Source organism: Clinocottus analis, unplaced genomic scaffold (assembly GCF_023055335.1).
Source record: "Clinocottus analis isolate CAN_PGR_092001 unplaced genomic scaffold, fCliAna1.0.p SCAF_10, whole genome shotgun sequence".
NCBI lineage: Eukaryota > Metazoa > Chordata > Actinopteri > Perciformes > Cottidae > Clinocottus > Clinocottus analis.
In genome coordinates, this window is record NW_027175821.1 from 19,506,951 (window position 1) to 19,531,689 (window position 24,739).

The 24,739-nt window shown below is 41.2% G+C and overlaps 2 protein-coding genes across 2 annotated transcripts; one reads left to right on the plus strand and one right to left on the minus strand.

Annotated features, from left to right (window-relative positions):
• The first annotated feature begins 10,177 nt into the window (after positions 1-10,177).
• On the plus strand, positions 10,178-14,105 carry LOC137797339 (CD209 antigen-like). Its single transcript, XM_068595357.1, has 7 exons — positions 10,178-10,250; positions 10,465-10,566; positions 10,720-11,045; positions 11,844-12,495; positions 12,606-12,748; positions 13,247-13,356; positions 13,970-14,105. The coding sequence occupies exons 1-7, from the start codon at positions 10,178-10,180 to the stop codon at positions 14,103-14,105; spliced, it is 1,542 nt and encodes a 513-aa protein (XP_068451458.1).
• A 2,987-nt stretch (positions 14,106-17,092) lies between these two features.
• On the minus strand, positions 17,093-19,831 carry LOC137794855 (CD209 antigen-like protein E). The gene is made up of 5 exons (XM_068591949.1): positions 19,732-19,831; positions 19,136-19,309; positions 18,893-19,035; positions 18,346-18,455; positions 17,093-17,228 (listed from the first exon to the last, which is right to left on the minus strand). Exons 1-5 carry the CDS (start codon positions 19,829-19,831, stop codon positions 17,093-17,095), a joined length of 663 nt encoding a protein of 220 aa, XP_068448050.1.
• Between the last annotated feature and the right edge of the window lie 4,908 nt (positions 19,832-24,739).

The window sequence follows — 24,739 nt, forward strand, 5'->3', positions numbered from 1 at the left end:
ATTATTAATGCTGTGATTTACACCTGCGGCTTTCCTTTTATCTTTCTAGACACACCTAGTCAAACACCTTTCAAACAGGTTGTGAAGGGGCCAGGCTATATAAAGCTGCAACACTAGATTGTTTGAGTTTTTTACTTTAAGCTACCAGTTTGAAGTCTCTATGCTAAGCTAAGCTAGTTGCCCTTCTGGCTCTAGCTTCATACTTAACACCCAAACAAGTGATGTAGATCTTCTCGTCTGACTCTTGGTAGAAATGTATTTAATTAATTAATTAATTTGGATTCATTAATATGGTCTAGTCCCTGTTTTGCAGAAAAAATATTTTATCTGCTTAATTTTTCAATCTTACCTGAATTGGGTCAGCACTAACTGCTTCAAGGACTTGGAAATTTAAATATAAAAATACAACTACTATAAGCATACCTCTTGGTGGCAAACATAAACCTACCAATAAAAAGACCTGAAAAATGAAGCTCCACATGCTCACACTAACGAGCGCTAACGAGCGCTAACGAGCTGCAGGTGAGAGATGGCACTTTGTGAGCCACAGACAGAAATAGGTGGACAAGGTGTTATGAGACAGGAACAGAGCTGCTGTCAAGGGCCAAACAGTCAATGACAATAAGGAGCATTTCTTTGGTTTTCATACAATTTCCAGTCTATTAATAATGAAAATTGTATGACATTTAAAGATTGCGTTCTTCTTTAAAGCCACGCTATTACTTTCTGCAGTAAAGTAAAAGCTCAGCGCTCCAGAGGATAGACCTGCTCGGCTCCTGTAATTCAGTCCTCGCTCGCTGATTGAACTCGACAGGTACTTAGGCATCGGACACGCAGCGGAGAAGACACGTCTTCCACAGCACGTTATCTCCGACAGGATCTGCCCGCCGCAAATCAGCAGATTGAATTCTGCCCTCTGGTCGCTGATGGAGTCCGACAGTTTTAATTGAGTTGTTTAGTGTCTTCACACTGGCAATTGAATCCTGGTGTTGGTGTCAAAAGGCTGGAAGGGCGCGGGGGTGGGGGAGGATTTTAACTCACAGGCTTGGAAATGAGGAAACTCAGCTGAGCATTAATTACTGGTCGATTTTAAATTTTTTAAAAAACGTGCTTGCAAATCACTGACAATTGTCTTCGACTCCTACCAGAGTGGCTTGATAAAGCCAAGATCGCTGAATTGGGGGAATATAGCAAAAAGCCGTAGTAAAATAATCTGAACTGACTCCTTCAAAATGTTTCCTCTTGAATACTTAAAGGTACAGTGTGTAGCATTTGGCAGTGTCTAGCGGCGCAACTGCAGATTTGCGTCAGCAAATCTGCAACTGCAAAGCCGTGATAATGGCATTCTTCTCTCTCAGAGGCCATCCATACCACAATAACATCTAGGAGCTAACGGAAGTGAGGCGACGGCTGGCGGTCTCATGGTTTTGCACTCTGTGGCTCACGTTAGCACAGTTTCACGAGCTCGTCAGAGAACTACGGTAGCCTTCAGGTGACATGTGAACATGGAAGCTTGGCTTGTCTGTTCTGGGCTACTGTAGAAACATGGCGGTGAAACATGGCGGACTTTGTAAAAGAAGCGATACTTCTAAACACAACGATTCTTAGGGGTCTTTACTGCAGTAAAACGCTAGAAAAAATAATTTTACCTTCTGCATCAGAACTGTGTGAATGCGGTTTGATCATATTAGATTCATTATATAATTAAATGTCATGATTTGCACACGACGACAGTCTGAGACCAAATAAATGCGGGGTAGCGGCAGAAAAAAATCGAATGAAGTATAAATCCAACTAATTCGGTCTTGTGAGTGAAATTAAACAAATGATGTTCGAATCCACTTTTTTACCACGAACAAAAAAATCAATCAGATGTTTTGGAAGCTCTATGATTGAACACGAGGGCTTTTTTTTCAGATGTAATCCTGCCTCATGCTCCTAACTTTGTGACCTGAAAACAATCACCTTTCTCAATCACCGTGTCCAAGGGGATATTTAGTCAGACAACAGACAAAGTATAATTTCATTCGTTGGATCCATCGTGAAATCAACCATTTATTCGCTCTTGGAAAACACCAAGCAATGTGGACGGCTTAAAATATATCAAATATAGCTTTTTTTAATATCAAAATCTGGTCTTTTTTAAAAAATATATATTGACAGAAACATAGCAGCTTCACATTTGATCTGAATGTAATATGGGTCTTGAAAAAGAAGTTTACTCTGGGGGGTTCTTCTCTATCACTGGTGGTAAACCAACCTGCATTTGTAATTTGAGTGACATTCTGATGACCGTTTACAATGTACAGATGATGCTTTCACAACTTTCCACGGTTAAACCACTAATTGCACCTCAGAAAAGAAAACATACCCATAATGGATCTTGTCATGAAAAAAAAAGCAGCGGCACTGAGGCTTTAATAATGCAGCAGGGTTGCACATGAATTATGGTGCCGTTAATTTGATACAGAGTGATCCCTCCCTGCTCGTGTAACTCTCCAATATGGATTCCCTTTCTGCTCTCCAGCTTCCAAATTGGATGTTTGGAGCCCGCAGGGTGTTGGTGTTCATATAAATGTGGCCAGTCCAAACAGCAGGGAACCGATCCAGCTGTGGCTTAACCACTGACACATCTGTCTACCCCACTACCCCTTCTTTTACCTCTGTTCCTGTCTTCCATCTGTCTCTTTGTGGAAGCTACATTCAAATTGCAGCAAAAAATGTTCCATTTCTGATGTGTTTCCCTTCACATGTGACGCAGACAGGATGTTCTCTAATAAGTGTGAGCGGCTGCGATGCGCTTCTTTTCAACACGGTGAACAAAAGCTGCGGATCGCATGCTGAGACATATTCTTTATGCTCCTGTGAACAGAGTTGTGACGGCAGCTGAGTAAGTTGTCATGAGTTTTTTTTGACACTGAGATGTTGTCAGATTGTCTCTGTCATCATCAGCATGTAAACTTTTCTTTTTCTGGGGACTTGCTTTTTATGAAAAGTGACAAAACTATCGCAACCCAGTTCACAACAGGTCTCGCCTAGAAATAAATAATTCGGTTTATGAGTAAATTAACAATCCTGACAATTTCTTTTGTCATACCCGCATCACCTTATGTCATTTTGAAAACATAAACCTGCCATTTTTAAGAGATATACATTTTGTGCATGTTGTTGAAAACTTAGACACATGTTTAATTCTTTATTTTAAAAAAAGACCAACAATAACAAGCGTATTTCTATTTTCACTCATCAGTCAAACTTAAATAATGTATGCTCGCTGTCAGTTTAGATTCAATGTTATAAGTTATATTGTACTATAATATTGTAGCTACAAGTATCAGAACAATACGAACGTCCAAGCTCCCTCGTGTGGCTCAAAAGTTGTACTGCAAATAAAATTGTTGAATAAAAGACATTTATTTGGCGACCTGATTAAAATCTCTGGAATGGCATTGAGGAAAAAAATTGAGAAATACGACCTGAATTGAATTGATTGAAATCAATTCAATTTGTTAAATTCATTAAATAAATAGTTCAACATTTTGCGAAATTTGGATTCTGAGTTGGCTGATGAGATTGATACCACTTCCTCTTGTGCACAGAACAAACACACCGAATACAAAGAATGAATTAATGAGCTTCTTTATGCTCAGAAAATATATTCAGCCTGACCAGCAAGAAAGAGGATAAAAGAGTTTCCCCCAAAAATGTTTCCTCACAATAGTTGTTCTGCTCTCATTCTGTGAAACTCTGGCATCAGATGAGCGTCCTCCCAAAAGCACCACAAATTATCTTTAATGTCTTTTAATTAACTGACAGCTTTGACAGAAAGCCAAGACGGAATATAAATGTGATGCTGTTTTCTTTTACCAAAAGCCTCTTCATTTGGCTTTGTATACACTTTTCTTTTTTCTGTAAAACATTTAGTATTTTATGTTTAAGAAACTATTTTATGTTTAAAAAACAATATATATATATATATATATATATATATATATATATATATATATATATATATATATATATATATGGATCAGTTTTTGTGGCAACAAACTCATATTAGCATGCATGACACATACATAAATCAATCACTATATCATAATCATAAGTTCATGAATTGGCTATAAAATGCAGTCTCTTTAGGACTCAACCTTGCTCTCTCTCTCTCTCTCTCTCTCTCTCCCTCTCTCTCTCTCTCTCTCTCTCCCTCACTTTGGAGACATCTAATTGGCCACAGTGTCAGGCTTGCTCGTCCTCCTCCATGACGCCTGGTGGGCATACATCAGCTCAGGATTATAACGGCGGACGGAGGTCAGCACATAATCACCCCTGATGAATATGGAGGAGGGCCTTTGGGTTTACACGGGAGGACTGCCAAAAATGATAACGACCCCTCCTCCAGCGCCTCCTCAGGGATCCATACGCTCTCATCTCAAGGTTGTAAGTAAAACAGTGTCGATGCCTTTATGGGGGATGAGCGGCGTCGTGAGCCTTTCAAGTCGTGAGCTAATGTGATATAGAAACACGCACACACAAAACACACACTGAAATGTGATCTGCATATATCATCATCTGCAAGTCGAAGCTTAAACAATGTGTGATGCAGTAAATAATTTATGGTAAAGGAATGCACAAGACAAAGCTATTAAAAATTAATGCTTGCAATATTTAACTGCGTCCAAATGTGTGTTTTCTGAGTTAATTAAACAAGGACCCAGACATTTTGCAGGCAATAGAGAATTTGTGCAGAGTTTAAATTGTAATTGTTTTTGATCCATTTTAGAGGTTTTACACACATTTGCCACAAGGAGCAGCAATGAGCCCGTACACATGGGCACGCAACGCAAAGGTTAGATTTCGGTTTCATCGCAGGAGGCAAGTGGCAACCCCCAGAGCACAATGTCCCAATTGTTCCATCCACAACAAAATGATCTACTGCAGTCCTAAAAATGGAGCAATTTGCCAGTTTTAATTGAAGTAGTCAATGTCAATCTGTCGCGGCCTGAAGGCATTACAGGTGGGTCTGGTAAAGGTTGCACCAAGGAAGATCCAGCTCCACCACCAGACTGAGTACAGCCTCATGGGCCTATACGCTTAGAGAAAATGCACCAGCCTAATCACCAAAGTCCTTCTCATCTAAAAACAACATTTCACACTCTGCTAACAATGTTTGGAACAAACTGTTTTGCTCCAAAAAATTGATTATGTGGGAAATACTTTTCAATCCAAGCAGATTGCCGCTGCATGTTATCCTCCATGAGTTAGCAATCTACAACCTTTTCCAGGGCTCTCAAGTTTTGAAGACAGGTTAGCCCATTTCTTTTTTTTGATTGGCTGATGAGTGGCTCCTCGCCGGGGGCTTGATTCCTCTGTGGTGAGGGCAGCGCGACCAGGTCATGTCTGCGCACTGCGCCACATTAAATAGCCTGGAGTTTTTTTTCAGCGTGAGAAATACGATGTGTGGCGGGAGGGCGTGATTTAAGACCGAAATGTGTGACAGTCACGCTCAATGTGTGACACTTGAGAGCCCTGCTTTTCAGAGCCCTTTTCAGTCTCAGGGGAACGTGTTTTGTTATTTAAAGGATGCGAGACTGAGAGCTTTTTGATTGCCTCTCAATGGCTCTCAACATGGTGACGGAGAGTCAGCGGCTTTCAGGAAACAGAAGAGCTGGTGGCTCACAGCTAACGGAGCTAAGAGCCGGCGGTTAACAGCTAACGGAGCTAAGAGCCGGCGGTTAACAGCTAACGGAGCTAAGAGCCGGCGGCTCACAGCTAACGGAGCTAAGAGCCGGCGGTTAACAGCTAACATAGCTAAGAGCCGGCGGCTCACAGCTAATGAAGCTAAGTGTCGGCGGTTAACAGCTAAGGGACCTAAGAGCCGGCGGCTCACAGCTAATGAAGCTAAGTGTCGGCGGTTAACAGCTAAGGGAGCTAAGAGCCGGCGGCTCACAGCTAACGGAGCTAAGAGCCGGCGGCTCACAGCTAATGAAGCTAAGTGTCGGCGGTTAACAGCTAAGGGAGCTAAGAGCCGGCGGTTAACAGTTAACGGAGCTAAGAGCCGGCGGCTCACAGCTAATGAAGCTAAGTGTCAGCGGTTAACAGCTAAGGGAGCTAAGAGCCAGCGGCTCACAGCTAACGGAGTTAAGAGCCGGCGGCTCACGGCTAACGGAGCTAAGAGCTCGCAGTGTTTACCCGAGGGAGAACTGGACGATGGGTGCTATACAAGTTATATATATCTATATATATATGTATATATATATATATATCTATATATATATATATATATGTATATATATATATATATCTATATATATATATATATATAGATATATATATATATATAACGTGCACGCTCACATGCACTAAAAGTATGCTAGAACCAAAGCAAAGAGAAGTTTGGATAACAACACAGAGAGAATGTGACTTCATTGTCTGCTCAGGTTGACATTACTCCATTAGATATTTTAATAGCAAATGGGTGTTTGCTGCTATATTAATGCTCTAAAAGTAAAAAACATGCATATGCTTTTAATATTTGAAGTCTCATCAAAGGAAATCTGAGCAACAAACAACAAACACTACATTGAATACATGAATATGGTTTCTCACCAAGTAATCAACGCTAATAAAAGTACTTGAGCTTTTGCATTGATTAGCGTTTTGTTTTTGCGCACAATTTTAATGCACACATTAGAAACTTGTGTGATGATTAATGAGTAATCAATGTACCAAATGTTTCATTATGAATGAATTCATCATGCCTGATGTAAACTTATTTTAAAGTGCCCCATTAAAAGTGTCTAAGTTGTTTATTAGTCATGTCCTGGTGTGTGAAGGTTTGTATTCGTGTCAAATAGTATTTTTACGGATGTCACTAATTTCATTTTGATATTCTGATCACCATTTAACATGGATTTATCATAACATTTGAGTCAGATTCTTATCAGCTTTCACTCAACCAGCTCTCCTAAAAATGACATTGAGCCTAACAAACACAGGACCACTATTTGTGTCCCGTGTGAAAACAAAGTTTGTATTTGTTTTTATCATGGATAATGTAACAAACTTACTTAAATTAAGCCAAACCATCCTTTTGTTTAACCGTATCAAGCAGGCTTGCTTTTTCATTTCACCAGGATTAAAAAAGGGACATCACATAATCTATTATTTAATTTTGTCATATCTTTAATGTTTTTATGCGGAAAATCACTTATTTCTAATTAGATTTAACTGAATTACAGATCCTAGTTGAATTACAAGCAATTACATAATGAGAATGAGTTGTTTGGTGACATAATCCTGTTGTCTGAAAGTAATTAAATTAAAAATTATCACAAAGTAAAGACAAATTAGGAAATTAAATCTGCAGCACAAACATTTGCAGTTTTATTAATTTAATGCAATAAAGATCAATTTACTAGTCCCATGTATGAGACTTTAAACACAAATAGCAATAAGCTACTAATATATTATATTAAACCTAACTGTGTCCCAAACATTCAATTAAAACCATGAAACTTGAGCAGATACCATTGATGATCTCGGCAGCTAGCAAGCTAATAATTGGTGAAATATACTTTGGTCATAGCCGTTTACTAGCCGCGTCCCACCAAGTAAATATAAACCATAAAAAGTTAGCTAACAAAAGCACACTTTAACTGATGCTATATAAGCTAATAATTGGGTAAATATCCTGTATAACTGGTTGGTCGCTGCGTCCCAACCATTATAAACTATCGTTTTAGGTAGCTAGCATGCTAGCAAGCTAATAATGACATTGCATGGATTTAAGTTACTCAGCAGACAGAAAGAACACACTTTACTAAGCGTAACGTTTCACAAATGTTACAAAACATAACATATATTGTGAAAACAAACAAAAGTTGTTGCTCATTATGATCTTAATTTTGTCGATACATGCTTGTGTCACATCAAATAAGTAACACACAGCGCTGTGTAGTTATGGTGTGACGATCTGACATGTCAATAAGCCCTTTCCTCTTTTTTTAAAGAGGGAAGTTTCAGAACAGCTCGTGAGTAATTGCAGCTTATTAAAATGTGCAGTGCAGGGCGTGACAGGCTGAAGGATGGCGTCCCTCAGCAATAGTCATTTCCCCTTATCTCCATCAGACACTCAGCAACTTTACCCTCCTCGCTCACAGCCTCCCTTTGGCTGAAATGGGAGGCGGCTGCATGATGATGGTCACCGGTGTAGCAAAAAAAGTCGCATTAAAAAATGAAAAACAACGATGATACGATTTGGAGCTATTTTACATCACTGGCACGTTTGGAACGCTCTACCATCATATCACTCATCATTTGACATTCAGGAGTCCTGGAGGTCATTAGAATCATAAATTCAGACCAGCCACTAAAAATAGACGTGTGTGTTTTTCTGTCAGCTTAGTACTTCATCATGGTTCCATCATTAGGTCAGAATTTGACTCTGTCCGGGTATTAATACGAGCAAAAATATTGTTTCCATCAGATTTGGCTTGTTTCGTCCCAATTAGCAAATATTGGCGCACTAACACACAAAACTAAGATGTTGAACATAAGCTGATGTTAAGCCCACTGATTATAACCTTATACCACGCTATAGTTGTGAGCAGATATGAGGACCTTTTTTTGTGTTTAGTATTCGTTAATTTGATTTGTCAGATTTGATGACACATCCATCTCTGGGGTACAATCAGTTAATAACAAACTCAGGCAACAATAGTTTCAACAAGCACTAAAACTACATCATAAAGTGTTTTATTGTGTTTTAAACACATATGGAGTGTTTATATACTGCTAAAATGTCCTGGTAAAAACTTTATTCTCAACAAAACTGCCTTTTAGATATTACATGAATCAGAACATGGAAACAAACAATCGACCTAAACTTGTGTCTCCGGTCATGTATGTGATGAATGGGAGTTGACCCCTGCCAACAGACTGCTGGAGGAGCCTATCACCTCCAATCCGGCACTGCGGGTCTGCATCTTGAGCCGCTGCCAGGCTAAACCATTTGTCTGCAGGGGTAGATCAACGATAATCCATTTCACGCCATTCAGCAGCAACGGGGCGTGTGAACGGCATCAGTAACAGATAACGCTCTTACAAACAAAGCCCGTGTTTAGAGACGTGAATTAATCATCTCACATTGAGATGGAGCAAAAGAATACATCTTAATTTCATTGCTGAGACAACACATTTTTTTATGTGGATTTAAATTCTGTTAGACATAATCTATGTGGCTTTATTATTCTTCTAACTTCCGAGGGTTGATCTAAACTTAAAGCAGAACGAAGCCGAGTTAGCATTTTTGAAATGTGCAGTATGACTTACCTTGTACCTCAGTCACATGAAACCCTGTTGATCGATTGACCTCTGTGGGAAGTTCATCTGTGGGAAAACAGAAGAGAAACCACAGTAGATGAGAGTCTGGATGCCTAAAAAAAAATGACTCAAGTGATTTCCAGTTAGTTTGTTTCGATTCTTTTGAACGGAAATTACTTGTAATCAGATCTGAGAATGTAAACCATACGGGTCAAGATGTGCTTTGACCCATCAGGGTCAAACATGTTGATGACACGGGCAAAAGCAGCATCCTGTTTTCTCCCCGATAAATAACGATGCATCGACTGCGTTTGTTATAAATCAGCAGCATCTTAATGTGAACGCAGCCGTCTTGACTTCATCTGACCTTCTCAGATGCAAGGTGAGTGCACACGACTCTCATTCACTTCTCCTCCGGTGCTATTTAATGCGCTTGTGCAGATTATTATTCCATCAAAATCGCTGTCAAATTTAATTATCTTTTTTAAAAACTCAAATACTTGGGATTTACCTTGAGCAATCTTAATATTTGCACGCTCCAAAGGCAAACCACAAATGAGATTATAGATTTTTGCTGGATCCTTGCAGATGATTTAAAGTCCTCTCTATGTTGGCAGCAATGTTTGCTACTGCTAATTAAGAGGGATTTTCATGTAAATGTCACATCTGACTAGACTCAACACGAGTCAATTTATTCAAGCAAAAGTAAGCACAAATAATTAAACGGAGCATATTTATGCATACTGATTTAAAGTGTCAAAGTTTTTTTAACCAACTTTGTTGGTTTATATTGCGTATTTGTGGCTTTAAAAATGAAGAACTGTCTCCTCAACAGGTCCATCTGACCATTATCAGAATGGATTCAATGGAAATTGATGACACCGTGTATTTAAATAGGAACCTCACGATGGAAGGCCTCGTTAACCAAGGTACAGTACCAACACACGGACACACCGAATATTAGGTTCAACTAAAACAATATGTTAACAAAGCACTCCTAAACTGTTGATCAATTTGAATATGTCAAGAAAAAACTGTTTCATATGAATTACATGTGTGCTGCTTTGTATTAGTAGTTTATAATAGCTTTTATATTTGGGTTTCCATGAACTACATTGAACTGTTTTTGCAAATTTGTTTTAGTGGATTTTCAGAGGAGACAGCGTCCCTCTCGATGTGTGACCGTGTGTCTTGGGTTACTGAGTGCTGTCCTGTTGGCCGGTAACATCGGACAGTTTATCTACTGTAAGCCATCTCTTTGTTGTCACTGAAAGTAGGAACGATGAATTGTGCGACTGCCAACATTTAATGTTTGAGAAACCAGATGACACAAATTGATCATCTTGTCAACATGAAAAGAGCTCAGCGATTATTTAAAATGTAATTTGCGTTTCACAGATGAGATAATCGGCCGCCCCGCGTCAGCAGACCCATCACAGGTCGGCTTCCATGTTCAGGGAGATCGACTGCAGGGCGGCCATGACGCTTCAGCTGCAGAGAGAACACAGTTAGAGGCCCAACTAAGTAACCTGACTCAAGAAAAAGTCCTGCTGCAGCAGAGTTACTCAGCTTTGACCGCTGAAAGAGACGAGTTCAATGCCAGTTTCAACAATCTGAGAAACGACAGGGACCAACTACAAGCAAGCAACAACGCCTTGACTCAAAAGAGCGATCAGCTACAGACGAGCTATACCGACATGCAGAGCAGTCTTGAAGGGCTTCAAGCCAATAACATAAATCTGAAAGCAGCAAAAGATCAGCTACAGAGGAACTACCAAAACCAGCAAAGAGAGAAAGATCAGCTCCAAAGCAATTACAGAAACCTGCAAAGAGAGAAAAATGACTTACAGACTTTGTCTACCACTCTGAGAGCAAACAGAGATCAGCTCCAGAGCAATTACTCTTCACTGAAGATCAACAAGGACCAGTTGCAAGCGAGCTACAACGGCTTAAAACAAGAGAGCGATCAGCTACAGACGAGCTATAACAACATGCAGAGCAGTCTTGAGGGGCTTCAAGCCAATAACACAAATCTGAAAGCAGCAAAAGATCAGCTACAGACCAACTACCAAAACCAGCAAAGAGAGAAAGATCAGCTCCAAAGCAATTACTCTTCACTGAAAATCAACAAGGACCAGTTGCAAGCGAGCTACAACGGCTTAAAACAAGAGAGCGATCAGCTGAAGATGAGCTATAACAACATGCAGAGCAGTCTTGAGGGGCTTCAAGCCAATAACACAAATCTGAAAGCAGCAAAAGATCAGCTACAGACCAACTACCAAAACCAGCAAAGAGAGAAAGATCAGCTCCAAAGCAATTACTCTTCACTGAAAATCAACAAGGACCAGTTGCAAGCGAGCTACAACGGCTTAAAACAAGAGAGCGATCAGCTGAAGATGAGCTATAACAACATGCAGAGCAGTCTTGAGGGGCTTCAAGCCAATAACAAAAATCTGAAAGCAGCAAAGGATCAGCTACAGAGGAACTACCAAAACCAGCAAAAACAAAATAATCTGCTCCAGACCAACTACCAAAACCTGCAAAGAGAGAAAGATCAGCTCCAAAGCAATTACAGAAACCTGCAAAGAGAGAAAAATGAGTTACAGACTTTGTCTACCACTCTGAGAGCAAACAGAGATCAGCTCCAGAGCAATTACTCTTCACTGAAGATCAACAAGGACCAGTTGCAAGCGAGCTACAACGGCTTAAAACAAGAGAGCGATCAGCTGAAGATGAGCTATAACAACATGAAGAGCAGTCTTGAGGGGCTTCAAGCCAATAACAAAAATCTGAAAGCAGCAAAAGATCAGCTACAGACCAACTACCAAAACCAGCAAAGACAAAAAAATCTGCTCCAGACCAACTACCAAAACCTGCAAAGAGAGAAAGACAAGTTACAGACTTTGTCTACCACTCTGAGAGCAAACAGAGATCAGCTCCAGAGCAATTACTCTTCACTGAAGATCGACAAGGACCAGTTGCAAGCGAGCTACAAAACACTGAGTTTAAGTAAGAGTTTCCTTCAGATCAGGTACACGTCATTGACGAAAGACAAAGATCGATTGCAATCCAGTTCTAATTCTCTGCAGAGAGACAAAGAGCAGCTTCAGAACAAGTACAGCCGTTTGGCCAAAGTGAAAGATGAGTTGGAATTGAAGATCAACAAAGTGAGAGGTGAGATGTTTATGATAATAGTTTGATTGATGTATTGTTCCGTTACAGCAGTCTGTGTTATTTTTAGCCTCTTTTTGATATGTTGTTCTTCCATGTTTTTCAATTTGCAGGCAAACCCTGTCAGCCGGGCTGGAGGAGGTTCGACGTGAGCTGCTACTTTGTGTCCACTGAGGAGAAGAACTGGACGATGAGCAGAGATCAGTGCATCAGAGAGGGAGCCGACCTGGTGTCCATAGACAGCCGGGACGAACAGGTGAGACGGGAAGAGAGGAAGATAAACTGGGAGGGATCCAAAACATGTCGGCTCAACCGAACCAAGTTGTTTGTTGGCTCGACTAAACCTCGTTGTTTCTTGTAAAGACAGAAGTTTATTTTTGAAAGACTGCGTGACATTGCAGTGCTCATCTGTAACTAACTTAATTTGTTCCTATTTATTTATCATATATCAATTTAACTATTCTATTTAACTGTATTTAAATGGAACTGAATTTCACTAATTATTATTACTATACGTTTTGCTATTTTTAGCATGTTCTTTATATTTTTAGGTCTTATGTTAAAATAAAATGAAACCATGTAACAAGCTAAAATTGACACACTATGCTGGTCTTTTGTAGGAAAACACACAAAAACCTAGAATTTAACTTAGAGTAACTGTGTGGTCTTTCATCGATTCGCTGACATTTCTCTGGCGCCGTCACCAACAACACAATACCAGAAAACAGTAAAACAATTTGTGCTGCACTAACAGGCGTTTGTCAACGGGTTGCTGTCAGCGGACGTAAACGCCTGGATCGGTCTGACTGACAGCGTTAAAGAGGGCGTGTGGACGTGGGCGGACGGGACTCCAGCCAACACAACGTGAGCTTTCACAATAACCTTCTGAGTTTATGCACTCAAATACATCACAACATCACGATATCAGACGACCAAACAATTACACATGTTTCTTAATGAATCATCTTTTCCTTTAACTATCGTAGGCACTCTGCGATGCTTTTATCTTCCATTTAAACCCTTTTATTGTGAAACAACATTCTTATCAAGGGTCAGTGGTACATTTGGTCTTCTATCAAGGTGAAGACAGAAGTAACCTAATAACAATCTTCAGGAAACTGAATTTTATTATCTGTCAAAATCTGTTTTAGTTTCGATCCTTCATATCCTTCGTGAAATAACGCAACAGTAGAAGGTTTTCAATGCATTTTGTCAAAAAAGTACAGCAAATTTAGTCAAACTGAGGTTTTAGATATTATCAAGTGGGAATGTTTTTTACACATGCGAAGGCCACGCTTTAGAAAAACTACATTCTGTTGCTTCTTTGCATGTCAGACTTTGACAAATTGGGTTAAAATATCTTAAGTCAAGCTACAGGTCAGGTCAAAAACCCCTAAAAGGTTTCGAGCAGTTGAGAAACATAAAACTGTGTACTGTAAAAAAAAAAAAAAAAAAGCATTCCTGTCCCCACGATCAGGTTCTGGCAGGCCGGCCAGCCCAACAGCTACGATGGAGAACAGGACTGTGGAGAAACCGTGCAAAGGTCACCGGGGCCCGGACAGTGGAACGATGACGGCTGCTTTGCTGTCCAGACGTTCATCTGCGAGAGATAATGATGGACTGTGGCTGTTTTTAATTGATATATATAAACAACCAATTCCTATCGATTGTATTTCTTCACAATCATGAATCTATTGTGTCCACGGGTGAAAATAGTCCCCATCAAATCCACCTTTTACTCCAGTTTGAGAAACATTTGTCAAAACTACACTGTCCGGCTGTACTGAGCCTTTCTTCTGGAAAATATAGATTTACACATTAGACATTTACTGTCCTTTTATTAAAGATGCTCAGCTTTGTTAGAGACCATGGACTTGGAGCTGAGCGCCTCGAAATATGTCAGAAAACACTAAGAGACGGACTCACGCACCACAACAGTGTAACACCAGCCGTGCTCTTTGATTCAGTCAAAGGGTCGCGTCCCCCAAACTACAATCAAACATATTTCTCACTCCACCTCTTGTGGTATCTCGACATATCGTGTTTTTGTTTTTGTTTGCCTCTTTCTCTTAGATGTCTGCCAAATTCTAATATTTGTTTATTTTTTTTAGCTTGAATGATTTTAGACTTTGATGTATAACATTGTTAGCATGTTCAACATTGTTCTGTTCAGTTGATGATTTGTTTTTTGCAGTTTGGGAATATGAATTTCTTGATTGTACAACAACAGATTTAGTTTTGCCACAGCCCTCAAAATGTTTGCCAATTGTCAAAAGTTTGATTAGTTCAAATGTGACAAATGACGTACGTTACAAACTCCATACATAGAACCTTAGCATGTGTCATTCCTGATTGACTTCACTGTGTAAGGATTACAAGACACAAGACGCAAATAAAATATATAGATACATAAATACATTTGTTTGACGGATGGATGGATGGATGAGTGGGTAGGTGGGTGGATGGATGGATGGATGGGTGAGTGGAAGAAAGGATGGATGTGTGGATGGATGGATGGATGTGTGGATGGATGGATGGATGTGTGGATGGATGGATGGATGGATGGATGGGTGAGTGGAAGAAAGGATGGATGGGTGGATGGATGGATGTGTGGATGGATGGATGGGTGGATGGGTGGATGGATGGATGGATGGGTGGATGGGTGGATGGTCATATGCACGGTTAACAGTTACTCCGTACAATAAAAAGCTTGTTTTGATTGGTCCTCCTTCCACACAGAATTACAATAACTTAAAAGTTAAGGTACAAATTTTAATTAAAATTAAGAATACAAAAAAAGTGCTGGATACAATCAGATCATATATCAAATAATAATATATAACAATTCATTCACATGCAACACCCTTTTAACTGATCTTAAAACCCTTTTTTTCTGCTCTGTAAGTGTAACCAGACCATCATGGCTGGTTGAGGCTTCTTGATCTTTTATTTTTAGTAATTCCCCGGAGGGGGTGACCCCCAACTCCCCCGACCACAGATGGTTTGGACCGGACTCGTCTCTGCGGGGAATGAAAAGGCCCAATTAGGGTTGAGTTGCCCCCGTCGAGAGCAGCAGCACTCAATGCCGCCGCCACCACACCCAGGAGGCGCCGCTAAACACATCTGCTCCGTTAGCTGCTAGCTGCTCACACGCGAGTGCTTCTGACCAAAACACGTGCCGCGTCTCACAACATTTAGTCTGCTGTAGCTGTGGAGCGCATCTCCGCCCCCCGGCTGTGGCATCACCTGCAGCGAGGTGCCGAGGTGCACGAGCGTGAGCAACACCTGTGTGATCTGATGCAATCCAACGCAACGCTTCCCCATCCGGCTTCATTGTGTTCAGCGTGCCGCTCCCCAGCAGAGCAACTGATTTGACTCCTTGCGTCAAAACCGAGGTGGTTCGGAATAATCTCCCCTCCCTGAACCATGTGTTATGCATTTTTATTACTTTATTATAGAATTAATTGTGCCACATTAATAATGTATTCTATCCAGTTGGACATTTCCAATCACCTTTCACTGTGGATATACATTTTTAATCATCAGGGGGAAGATCAGGATATACAGTTTTTAATGGGTCCATTTGATGTATGCATGATATTGCATATTTCTTAATATTTTACCATTCAAAATCAACTAATGGATACAGATGAACCACCAGGAAAAGATATATAAGATGCAAAAGGGAATGAAGGGTGTTTTAAAAAGGGACCAAATTAAAAAAACTTAAAAACACACTCACAGTTTCCCTTCCTCAGCTGTCCAAAAGTTTGGAAATGGAACATCAATAATCATCGTCTGGAGCATGAAGTATGAATGTTAAGTCCTGACCTTTAGGTCTTACGTTGGTAAACATAGTATCGCACATATGCAGGAGAAGCGTACCTGTTTCCTCTCATACTTCCTCATGTTTCTTCTCACCTGCGGGTGAAGAGCTGCACGCTGGTGTGTCACAATGTTTTAAAGCATGGTCAAACTTTATTACCCCTTTCAGGCAGATCAACTCCTTCTATTCTAACCTTTCACAATAAAAGCCCAGGAGGACTTATCCACTGCGTAACTCTATTTGAAAGTGCTGAAACTGTTGCAAATTCCCATCGCTGCAGGATTGTGCATGTTTGGTGTGCTTTACTGGTCACGCCTCTGGTGAGTAGATGCATGTAGTTGTTCATTTCATGTATAATTTCTTAGGCATGTATCACATAAATCATTTCTTAAACACTTTTTTAAACATTAATTTTACTGAACGTTTTTAATCGGGGCCATACTGGTGTACGTGATGTGTTTTGCATGCTTTTCTATGGGGACCCTAAAGGGGAATCATTTTTAGAGTTTCTTCTGAACATCAGACACGTCTGATTAGATTTACTTTGCTGTTAAAGAATTTGACGAGAGTTTATCAAAGGTTTTGAACATCAATTGAGAAAAAGTCCAAAAGGTGGTTGCTGTTTTTTAACATGGAGCTTGAAAGAGCCGCCTCGACCTTGAGGATGCAGATGTAGATGGACGTCCTTATCTTATCGACCCACAGTGTTCATTGCTTACTTATCCATCCATGTCCGTCCAGGTGACCTGAACAACCAGTACAACGCTTGAGATCTTATTTCTCGCAGATAAAGATCTGCTTGGCAGAGCAGCCGTCATCGTTCCACTCCCCCACTCCCGGTGACCTTTGCACCGTTTCTCCACAGTCCTCGTTCCCATCGTAGTTGTTGCGCTGGCCGGCCCGCCAGAACCTGATCATGGAGACATGAATAGTGTTCATATTGTTTCCGAACTGCTCTGAGCCAAACTGTGACTGAAGAGAGTGTGATGCCGCGTTCACACCAAAGCACTTGGTTTTACTCGCTTAACTTTATGTGGTTAATTTGCTTTTTAGCAACCATTCGCGGCAGAAAGGGGGCGCGGCTACGTTACCCCAAGTTAGCAGCACATAGCCTCACTAGCTAACCTAAACTGACCCAGTCACATTCCTGTAAAAGTTCTCACTTCCGCTAAAGACCATAAGACATTAACAACAACGTATTTCTGCGTTATACGTGTTGAGGAAGTCCCACAAACATGGGAACATCGAGCGCCGCCGTGTCTGGGTTCATAATATTATCCGTAGTCGCACACAGCTCCGCTTCCGGCGCTCCTTCAGGCGGACCGGCAGCCATGTTGAATTCTGCTACGGCAGGACGGCGGTGACATCGGGCGGAGCTTCTCACCGCTGATTGGCTTTCGCAACTCAGCGTTGGGAAAATTTTGGAAATAATTCAACTCTAAATATATTCGCAACGCTTTTTCGCGTCATTCGCGCCAACCAACAATTTTTTTTTGCTTTTTCGCAACCATTCACGTCTGTGCATCGTCTTTACAAGTAATCTACTCACGCGAACATTTTGCAAATCTTTCGATGTGCACACGGCATAACACAGTTTGTTTACCCAAACTAGAGTCCTCATGTGGTGATGTCATGTATGTTTTAATCACCCCATCAGTTTTACAAACACGCTAAGCTAATCCTTTTTCAGTCCTACAGCAGGGAAATTTGCAAAAGTGTAATAAATGAGTTAAAAACGTTAAAATATAAAAACATAAGTTTGACATAATGCAATATATAATGAAGTACATACGATTGTTACCAGGTTACCTTCGTCTTCAACAAGATATATGGTTTGAATCAATACTGATGCTTTATTATTAATTGCTTGATAAGTGTAGGAAACATTAGTCGTGAAAGATGTAAAATGTAAAAACTTCCCACTAAAGTGAAGAAAAGGATTCAAAATTAAGAACGCATTGTTGTGTCGTCTAATATCGTGATGCTGTGAGACATCTAAGTTCATAAACTCTGCCGTTTAAGCTCACGTTGTGTTGGCTGGAGTCCCGTCCGCCCACGTCCACGTGCCCTCTTTCACGCCGTCAGTCAGACCGATCCAGGCGTTTAGCCCCGATGACAGCAACCCGTTGACAAACGCCTGTTAGTGCAGCACAGAGAGAACAGAGGAACGATTAAAACATCAATTATACAAACCTCTGTTTGGGGTGGCGGGGCGCTGGAGCCAATCCCAGCTGTCATTGGACAAAGGCAACCCGGGACAAGTCTCCAGTCCCTCACAGGCTGGCAGATAGACAGACATTCATACACGCCTACGGGCGATTGAGAGTCCAATCAACCCGAGCTGCATGTCTTTGGACTGTGGGAGGAAGCCGGAGAACCCGGATCCCTCCCACACGGACACGGGGGGAACATGAAGACTCCCCGGTCCCCTCTTGCTACAACATTACTAGCCACGACACCGCCGTGCATTTATTAAAACATAAATACGCGAAATGATGTATTATTAATTCCTTTTCCTCGTATGATCTTAGTTTATTATTTCTTTCTTTCTCTTTCTCTTCATTCCTTTGTCACCTGCTCGGCCCGGCTGTCGATGAAGACCAGATCTGCTTCCTCTGCGTTGCAGGCGCCTCTGCTCTCCATCCAGTCCTTCTTCTCAGTGGAAACGACGTAGCAGCTCTTACCAAACTTCCTCCAGCCCATCTGACAGGGCATGTCTGCACATGAACACACCGAGAGGGACCGGGTATCACAACCAAACCACGAGGAATACAAAACACTGATCAGAGCTGCGGACCGAAAGAGCACAACTCTTACTTCTCAATCGAGCGGCCGTCCTCACCATCTGGTCCTTGAACTGTTTGGCTATCTCGATGTAATCTTTAGACAAACCCAAACAGTTTTGCTGCAGCAGGTCTTTCTCCTGGGTCAGGTTCTTCAGTCGGCTCTGGAGTCCATCCCTCCCCCCGCTGCCTGCTGGACGGCTGGCATCTGTGGAACGCAAAGATACTTTCAAAGATTGTTATTTTCCTCCTTTTTTATGTTGTAAAAACAAACTTTTTTCAGTGATTTACCCCCTAACCAGAGCAAAGTATTTTTGGGAAAATATTCTTATTATATTATATTTTATGATATATATATATATATAAAATATATACAATTCTGTTCATGAATGTACACTTATATTTTATTGAATATTTACTAAAAAAACATTTAAAAAAGATTTTTGAAAGGATGCTAATTTTAAATATATGAAGAGAATAATCTCCCGTTCCTTCACGTACCTGCAGGGGAACACGTGTCGCCGTCTGAGGACCACTGATCTACAACATCGCCACGCTTTCTCCAACATTAAGGTCATTTGTCCGTCACTAAATTTGATGTTTCAAATGATATCAAACTAAATGACTTACGGTAGATGAGCTGTCCGATGTTGGCCACCAGCAGGACAGCACACAGGAGCCCCAGACTCATCACACACCTGGACGGCTGCTTCTTTCTCAGGGAATTCATCAAATCACGAGGCAACATGTTTGTCCTTCCAGGTGCATGGAAGGACGTGCCGCTGTCTGTGAGTCACATGTAATGGACGGGCAGCGGGCATTAGTCAGGCGGTATTGCAGAGGAAGGACCACACCTGCACCAGCAGGTACGTTTACATGCTGCAGCTGCAGCTCAGCAGCTAATTGCCTCTGATACAGAGCTGACGTTACTGCTTCATGCTGCATTTGATTTATAGAAACAAGGTCTCCATCTACAGAGACGGATGTTCCTTTGAGTCAAAGTCAAACCAGGCGGTGCCACCATGAAGCCAAACCAGTTGAAATATAAAGTTCTCCCTTTGTGATTTACTCTCGAAGGAGAACACCGCAGGAGTCACATTTTACATTTGAGTCGCTACTAAAGTTTGTAATTATTTAAAAAAACTTCATCTGAATCATTAAAATCCTGCGCAGGACAGCTGACGCACGTCGTGATGAGAACTAAGACTAAGATCTCTTTCAAGCCTGTCACCAACGAATGACACATTTTATCATGCACGTGTGCAGCAGCAGACGATGTGCATGCACCTCACGTCCTGTGAACATCATGAAGACACGCTGTCAACAAGGCCAACAGATAGTAAAGTTTTAACTGACAACATATTTAACTTCCTTTCTGAAGCAATACCCGATCTTGCAAAGAGATATCTGCTCCTACAGCAGTATGAACTTTTGTAATGTTTCACACACTAACATAACTTATTTAAGATTGGAGAAAGATTATGATCCCGTTTTATACAGAAAACATCTGCAGTGACTCGACTCACCAAAGGCAACATTTAACCCAAACAGGAGCTTTCCATGAGTTTTACTGCATTTTGTACAACGACAGTCTGTAGATAAATGTGTTGTGGGTTGTACCTAATATTCAAAATATTCCTAATATTCTGGACGTTCATATGTTTTCATGTTGATTCCATACCGTGGCTGATGAGGCCTTCCATTGCGTCGTTCTTATATAAAAATGTGTTGTCAACCATTCCTATTAAATCCGTCCTGATAATGCTGTTTCCCTGTTGAGGAGACAGTTAGATGTTAGTATACGATCATATAGACACAACAAGTTAGTCTTAACAATGTTTAGCTCTCTTTTTAAATCAGTATTCATAAGTATGCGCTGATTAAATATTTGTGCTTACTTGCGCTTGACTAAATGGTCTATTCACGATGTTGAGTCTCATCACATGTAAATCCTGCTTAATTAATTAGGACCAACATAAGGAAGACATTAAGTCATCTGTGAGGATGGAGCCAACATCTATAATCCCTATTTGTGGTTTGCCTTTGGAACGAGGAAATATTAATCTGCACCAGCACTTTTATTAAAACTGTAGTGAAAGTGAACAAGAGCTGAATGCACTCACCTCGGATCTGATGAGGTCACAAGAAGTCAGTATCAAGACGACTGCGTTCACATGAAGACGCTGCTAGAACCAACACAGAGTTTTATTCATCCTGCAGGAAACAGGATGCTGCTTTTGCCCGAGTCATCAAAATGTTTGACTTCATTTCAACTGGTCCACGTGTTCTGTTCACATTCCTCATAATTCATGAAATAAAACTGGAATTGAAATTCACCAGAAAAACAGAGTCAGCACAAAGAAGGGGTTTGGTCATCCTCTCTGGTTTCTCTTCCTTTTTTACAGCAGATCAACTTCCCGCTGAGGTCTTAATGATTTATGCCACAGGGCACTGATCACCTTTTCCCTCAATGTATCGGCCCTGAAGCAAAGATCTTGACATCCGTTGTCCAAATTGGACACACAACATGATCAACCTGAAGCTTTTACTCAGGCTCCCTCAAGTCCTCAGCGTTCATCCTCTGGGTACTTTGACAGTGTCAACCAATCCAATAGTTGTTGATTTATTTCACCCTGGACCAACGTGATGGTCCCAGAGCCATGCAGAGCACATCGTGTACACGAGATGTTACATCACACTGCAGCAGGAGATCAATGCGCACATCCCTGGTCCTCAGAGGGAGAAAAAAAAAATGTCTGACACCTTTCCTTTAAAGTTAGACCAAAATTGCATACAAATATCTATTGGGCAAATTAGCATTACAACAGCTTAGCACAAACTTGTTGCACACGTTCAGTTTTCCAAGGAAATAAAACACTTAGTCAGGACGTGATGTCTCTGTTTAAGACACAAAGACTGCACAGAATCACCAACGCCAAACGAATCAGCTGCACACTGTGCTGTCAGTCTGAGACGAATGGAACATCTTTATATATAATAAAATAAATCTGTTATGGTTTGCTCCCATGCTGAAACACATCTCTTCTGGGATAAAACGTATTTGACGATCTACACACACTTTGTTAAAAACCAGTCACTTCCAAGCTCCACATTCCTCAGATCCAGCTGTGGCGCCGACATCGGCCTCAGCTCGGACGTCACTCTGGGAAAAAAGTTGCAGAGGAACGTGACCGCAGAACGAAGGAAAAACAAAAGGTGTCAACATTCAAAACGAGAGAAGCAGTTGTCAAGAGGACATGTGCCAGACCTCCTCAGGGTGGGGGTTTTGATTTTCCCGCTGCGCTGCCCTGACATCCTTATGAGGCTGTCAGGGCAGCAGCCGTGCTTCAGTATCGATCCCTCCCTCCATGCGGAGCACTTAGTGCCGTCTCCTCACTGTTGCAGGAAACACTGCGAGCGCTGAGTGTCGCTCCGGCTCCGGCAGGCTGATCTGTTTGAAGCGCTTCACCGAGATGAGATAGGGCCGAGTCCTGAATTAAAGCTTTGTTGTGCCTGATTCCAGGTCTGTGGCTACACATACCGACACCGTATCTCGGTGCCTTATCGGGGAGATTAACTCTCAGTAGTGGTGCAAGTTTGGAGAATAATAGAGCCACAGAGATAAGAAGGAAAACAAATTAAATTCACACAGGTTGTATAGATGGAAATGTCAATAACACACACAGCTATCGGGAGAAAGTGAATTTATTATTTGAAATGTTGCATCATATATTCATCATTGTAATGGGAGCATGCAAAGTTGATGGCGGAGGGTTCATATCTATAACTTTTCTTTGTGAGTTAATCCTGCATTATCTTGTAAAAGATTAAAAAGGATTATCCTGTGGAAACTTTCTTTCCAGAGATCATACCAACACATGGAGCTCATGCCCAGTGTTTCAGAGCATCATGGACTAAAAACAAGACATTTTTCAGAACAGCCTTTCCAACGTGACGCCAAGGAAAGAGTCCGTGTGAATGATCTGTTTTCATTTAAGCGCTAAATGTGCGAGCTGGTCACCAGGACCTGCTGCCCTCACCAAAGATCAACCCAGTCTCTCTCCAAAGGTTTCATGACATCCCAGAGTCCACAGCTGACTCCAGAGGGGACCCTTAACACCGGAACAAATATATACTCTACCTGATATAATGTACCCGATAAATAATACTTCTCATCAAAACATATTAAAACACAACAATACAAGGCAAACTGAAGTACTCTTCTTTTAGTTTACTCGATAAAACTTCTCCGAAAACAGATATCATGGGGATGAGGGAACCTCCTGTAAAGAATCAGGGAATTGTGAATAAAACATCAGAATCAGCTTTAATGGCTCCGGTATTTTCTTTGCACGTGATTCACAATACAAATAATGGAGCTATGAACTTGTTCTTCAGTCGGCTCGTTCCTGGGACATGTGAGCCTCGTCCGAAGAAGAAACAGTGGGGATGCACTCAAAATCTGTTTTCCCTCTGTCACTGATGTCAGATATATTTCACCCGAACACGAGCCTGTTGAAAAAAAAACAGGGATTGGAGCAGAGAGACACGCCCGCCTTCAAAAACGTCAGTGAGCAGCATGAAGCTACACAAACACCCACACAACTCAGACAAAAGCAACACAATGAAAATGACGTAACCACAATCACATGGGTGAAAATCACCTGATCAGTTGAGCTGTGGCAGTTGATCAGTTGGGAACGTGTTGCCAAAACATAAAGTACAGCTGAAGCCGATGTGAAGGTCACTTCAGTAGTATCGGACACCTGATGATGAGGCTGGTTTAAAGGTCAAGAGATCACCAGAGTTGTAACAATACAACCTTAGAGACACGAACGTCTGGATCAAATGTCAGAGCAAAAAGGTTAACGTGCTCGTGGTACTCGAGGAAAAGTCAAAAGATCACCAGCGTCATCACATCCAGCTCCTGGGCTCCCTCTGTGTGTCTGTACAGCATGAAACAGCAATTCAGACAATAGTTTTTAAGATAGTGGATTTCACTAAAAGCCAAAAATGTTCTGTGCCAGTCCATGAAATATTCCAGTCAGGACTAAAGTGGTGGATTGACTGAGGGCATTGGCATTCAAAGAGCCGTACATGCTAACAGCGTGATGAAATAAATCATACAAAACCACTGAGAATAAACATGTACTGAACTGTAAACCTGGTCCAAGACAGGAAGAACTAATGATAGACCAGAGTTTATTGATCCTTTTTTTAAACTGCGGTGATATTTATACTTCATTTGAAATGTTTTGTCCGAGACAGCAGAATGTTTGAGGAATAAAAAGGTTGCAAACAAATAAAAAGGCACTATGAGCCAAAGCACCAGTAAAATAGAAATCACATAACGCGCGAGAGCGGACTGCAGACTGAGAGCATCAGCAGCCGAGACCATATATCTCACGGCAAAACGACAAATAAACTGCTCCTTATTGAGTGAGCCTTAAAAATCCTTCATAATCACAATTCATAATCATACATCATACTGTGAGGAGGGAAATATTTGAAGAGCGTGAATGAAATACAAGCTGGCTTCAGACGGGAGGCAGAGCACGACGGAATAAATCCACGGTGGACTTTTTTATACGCAGACATCAAGACACACACAGAGACACGTGATCTTCATGCGCGAGCT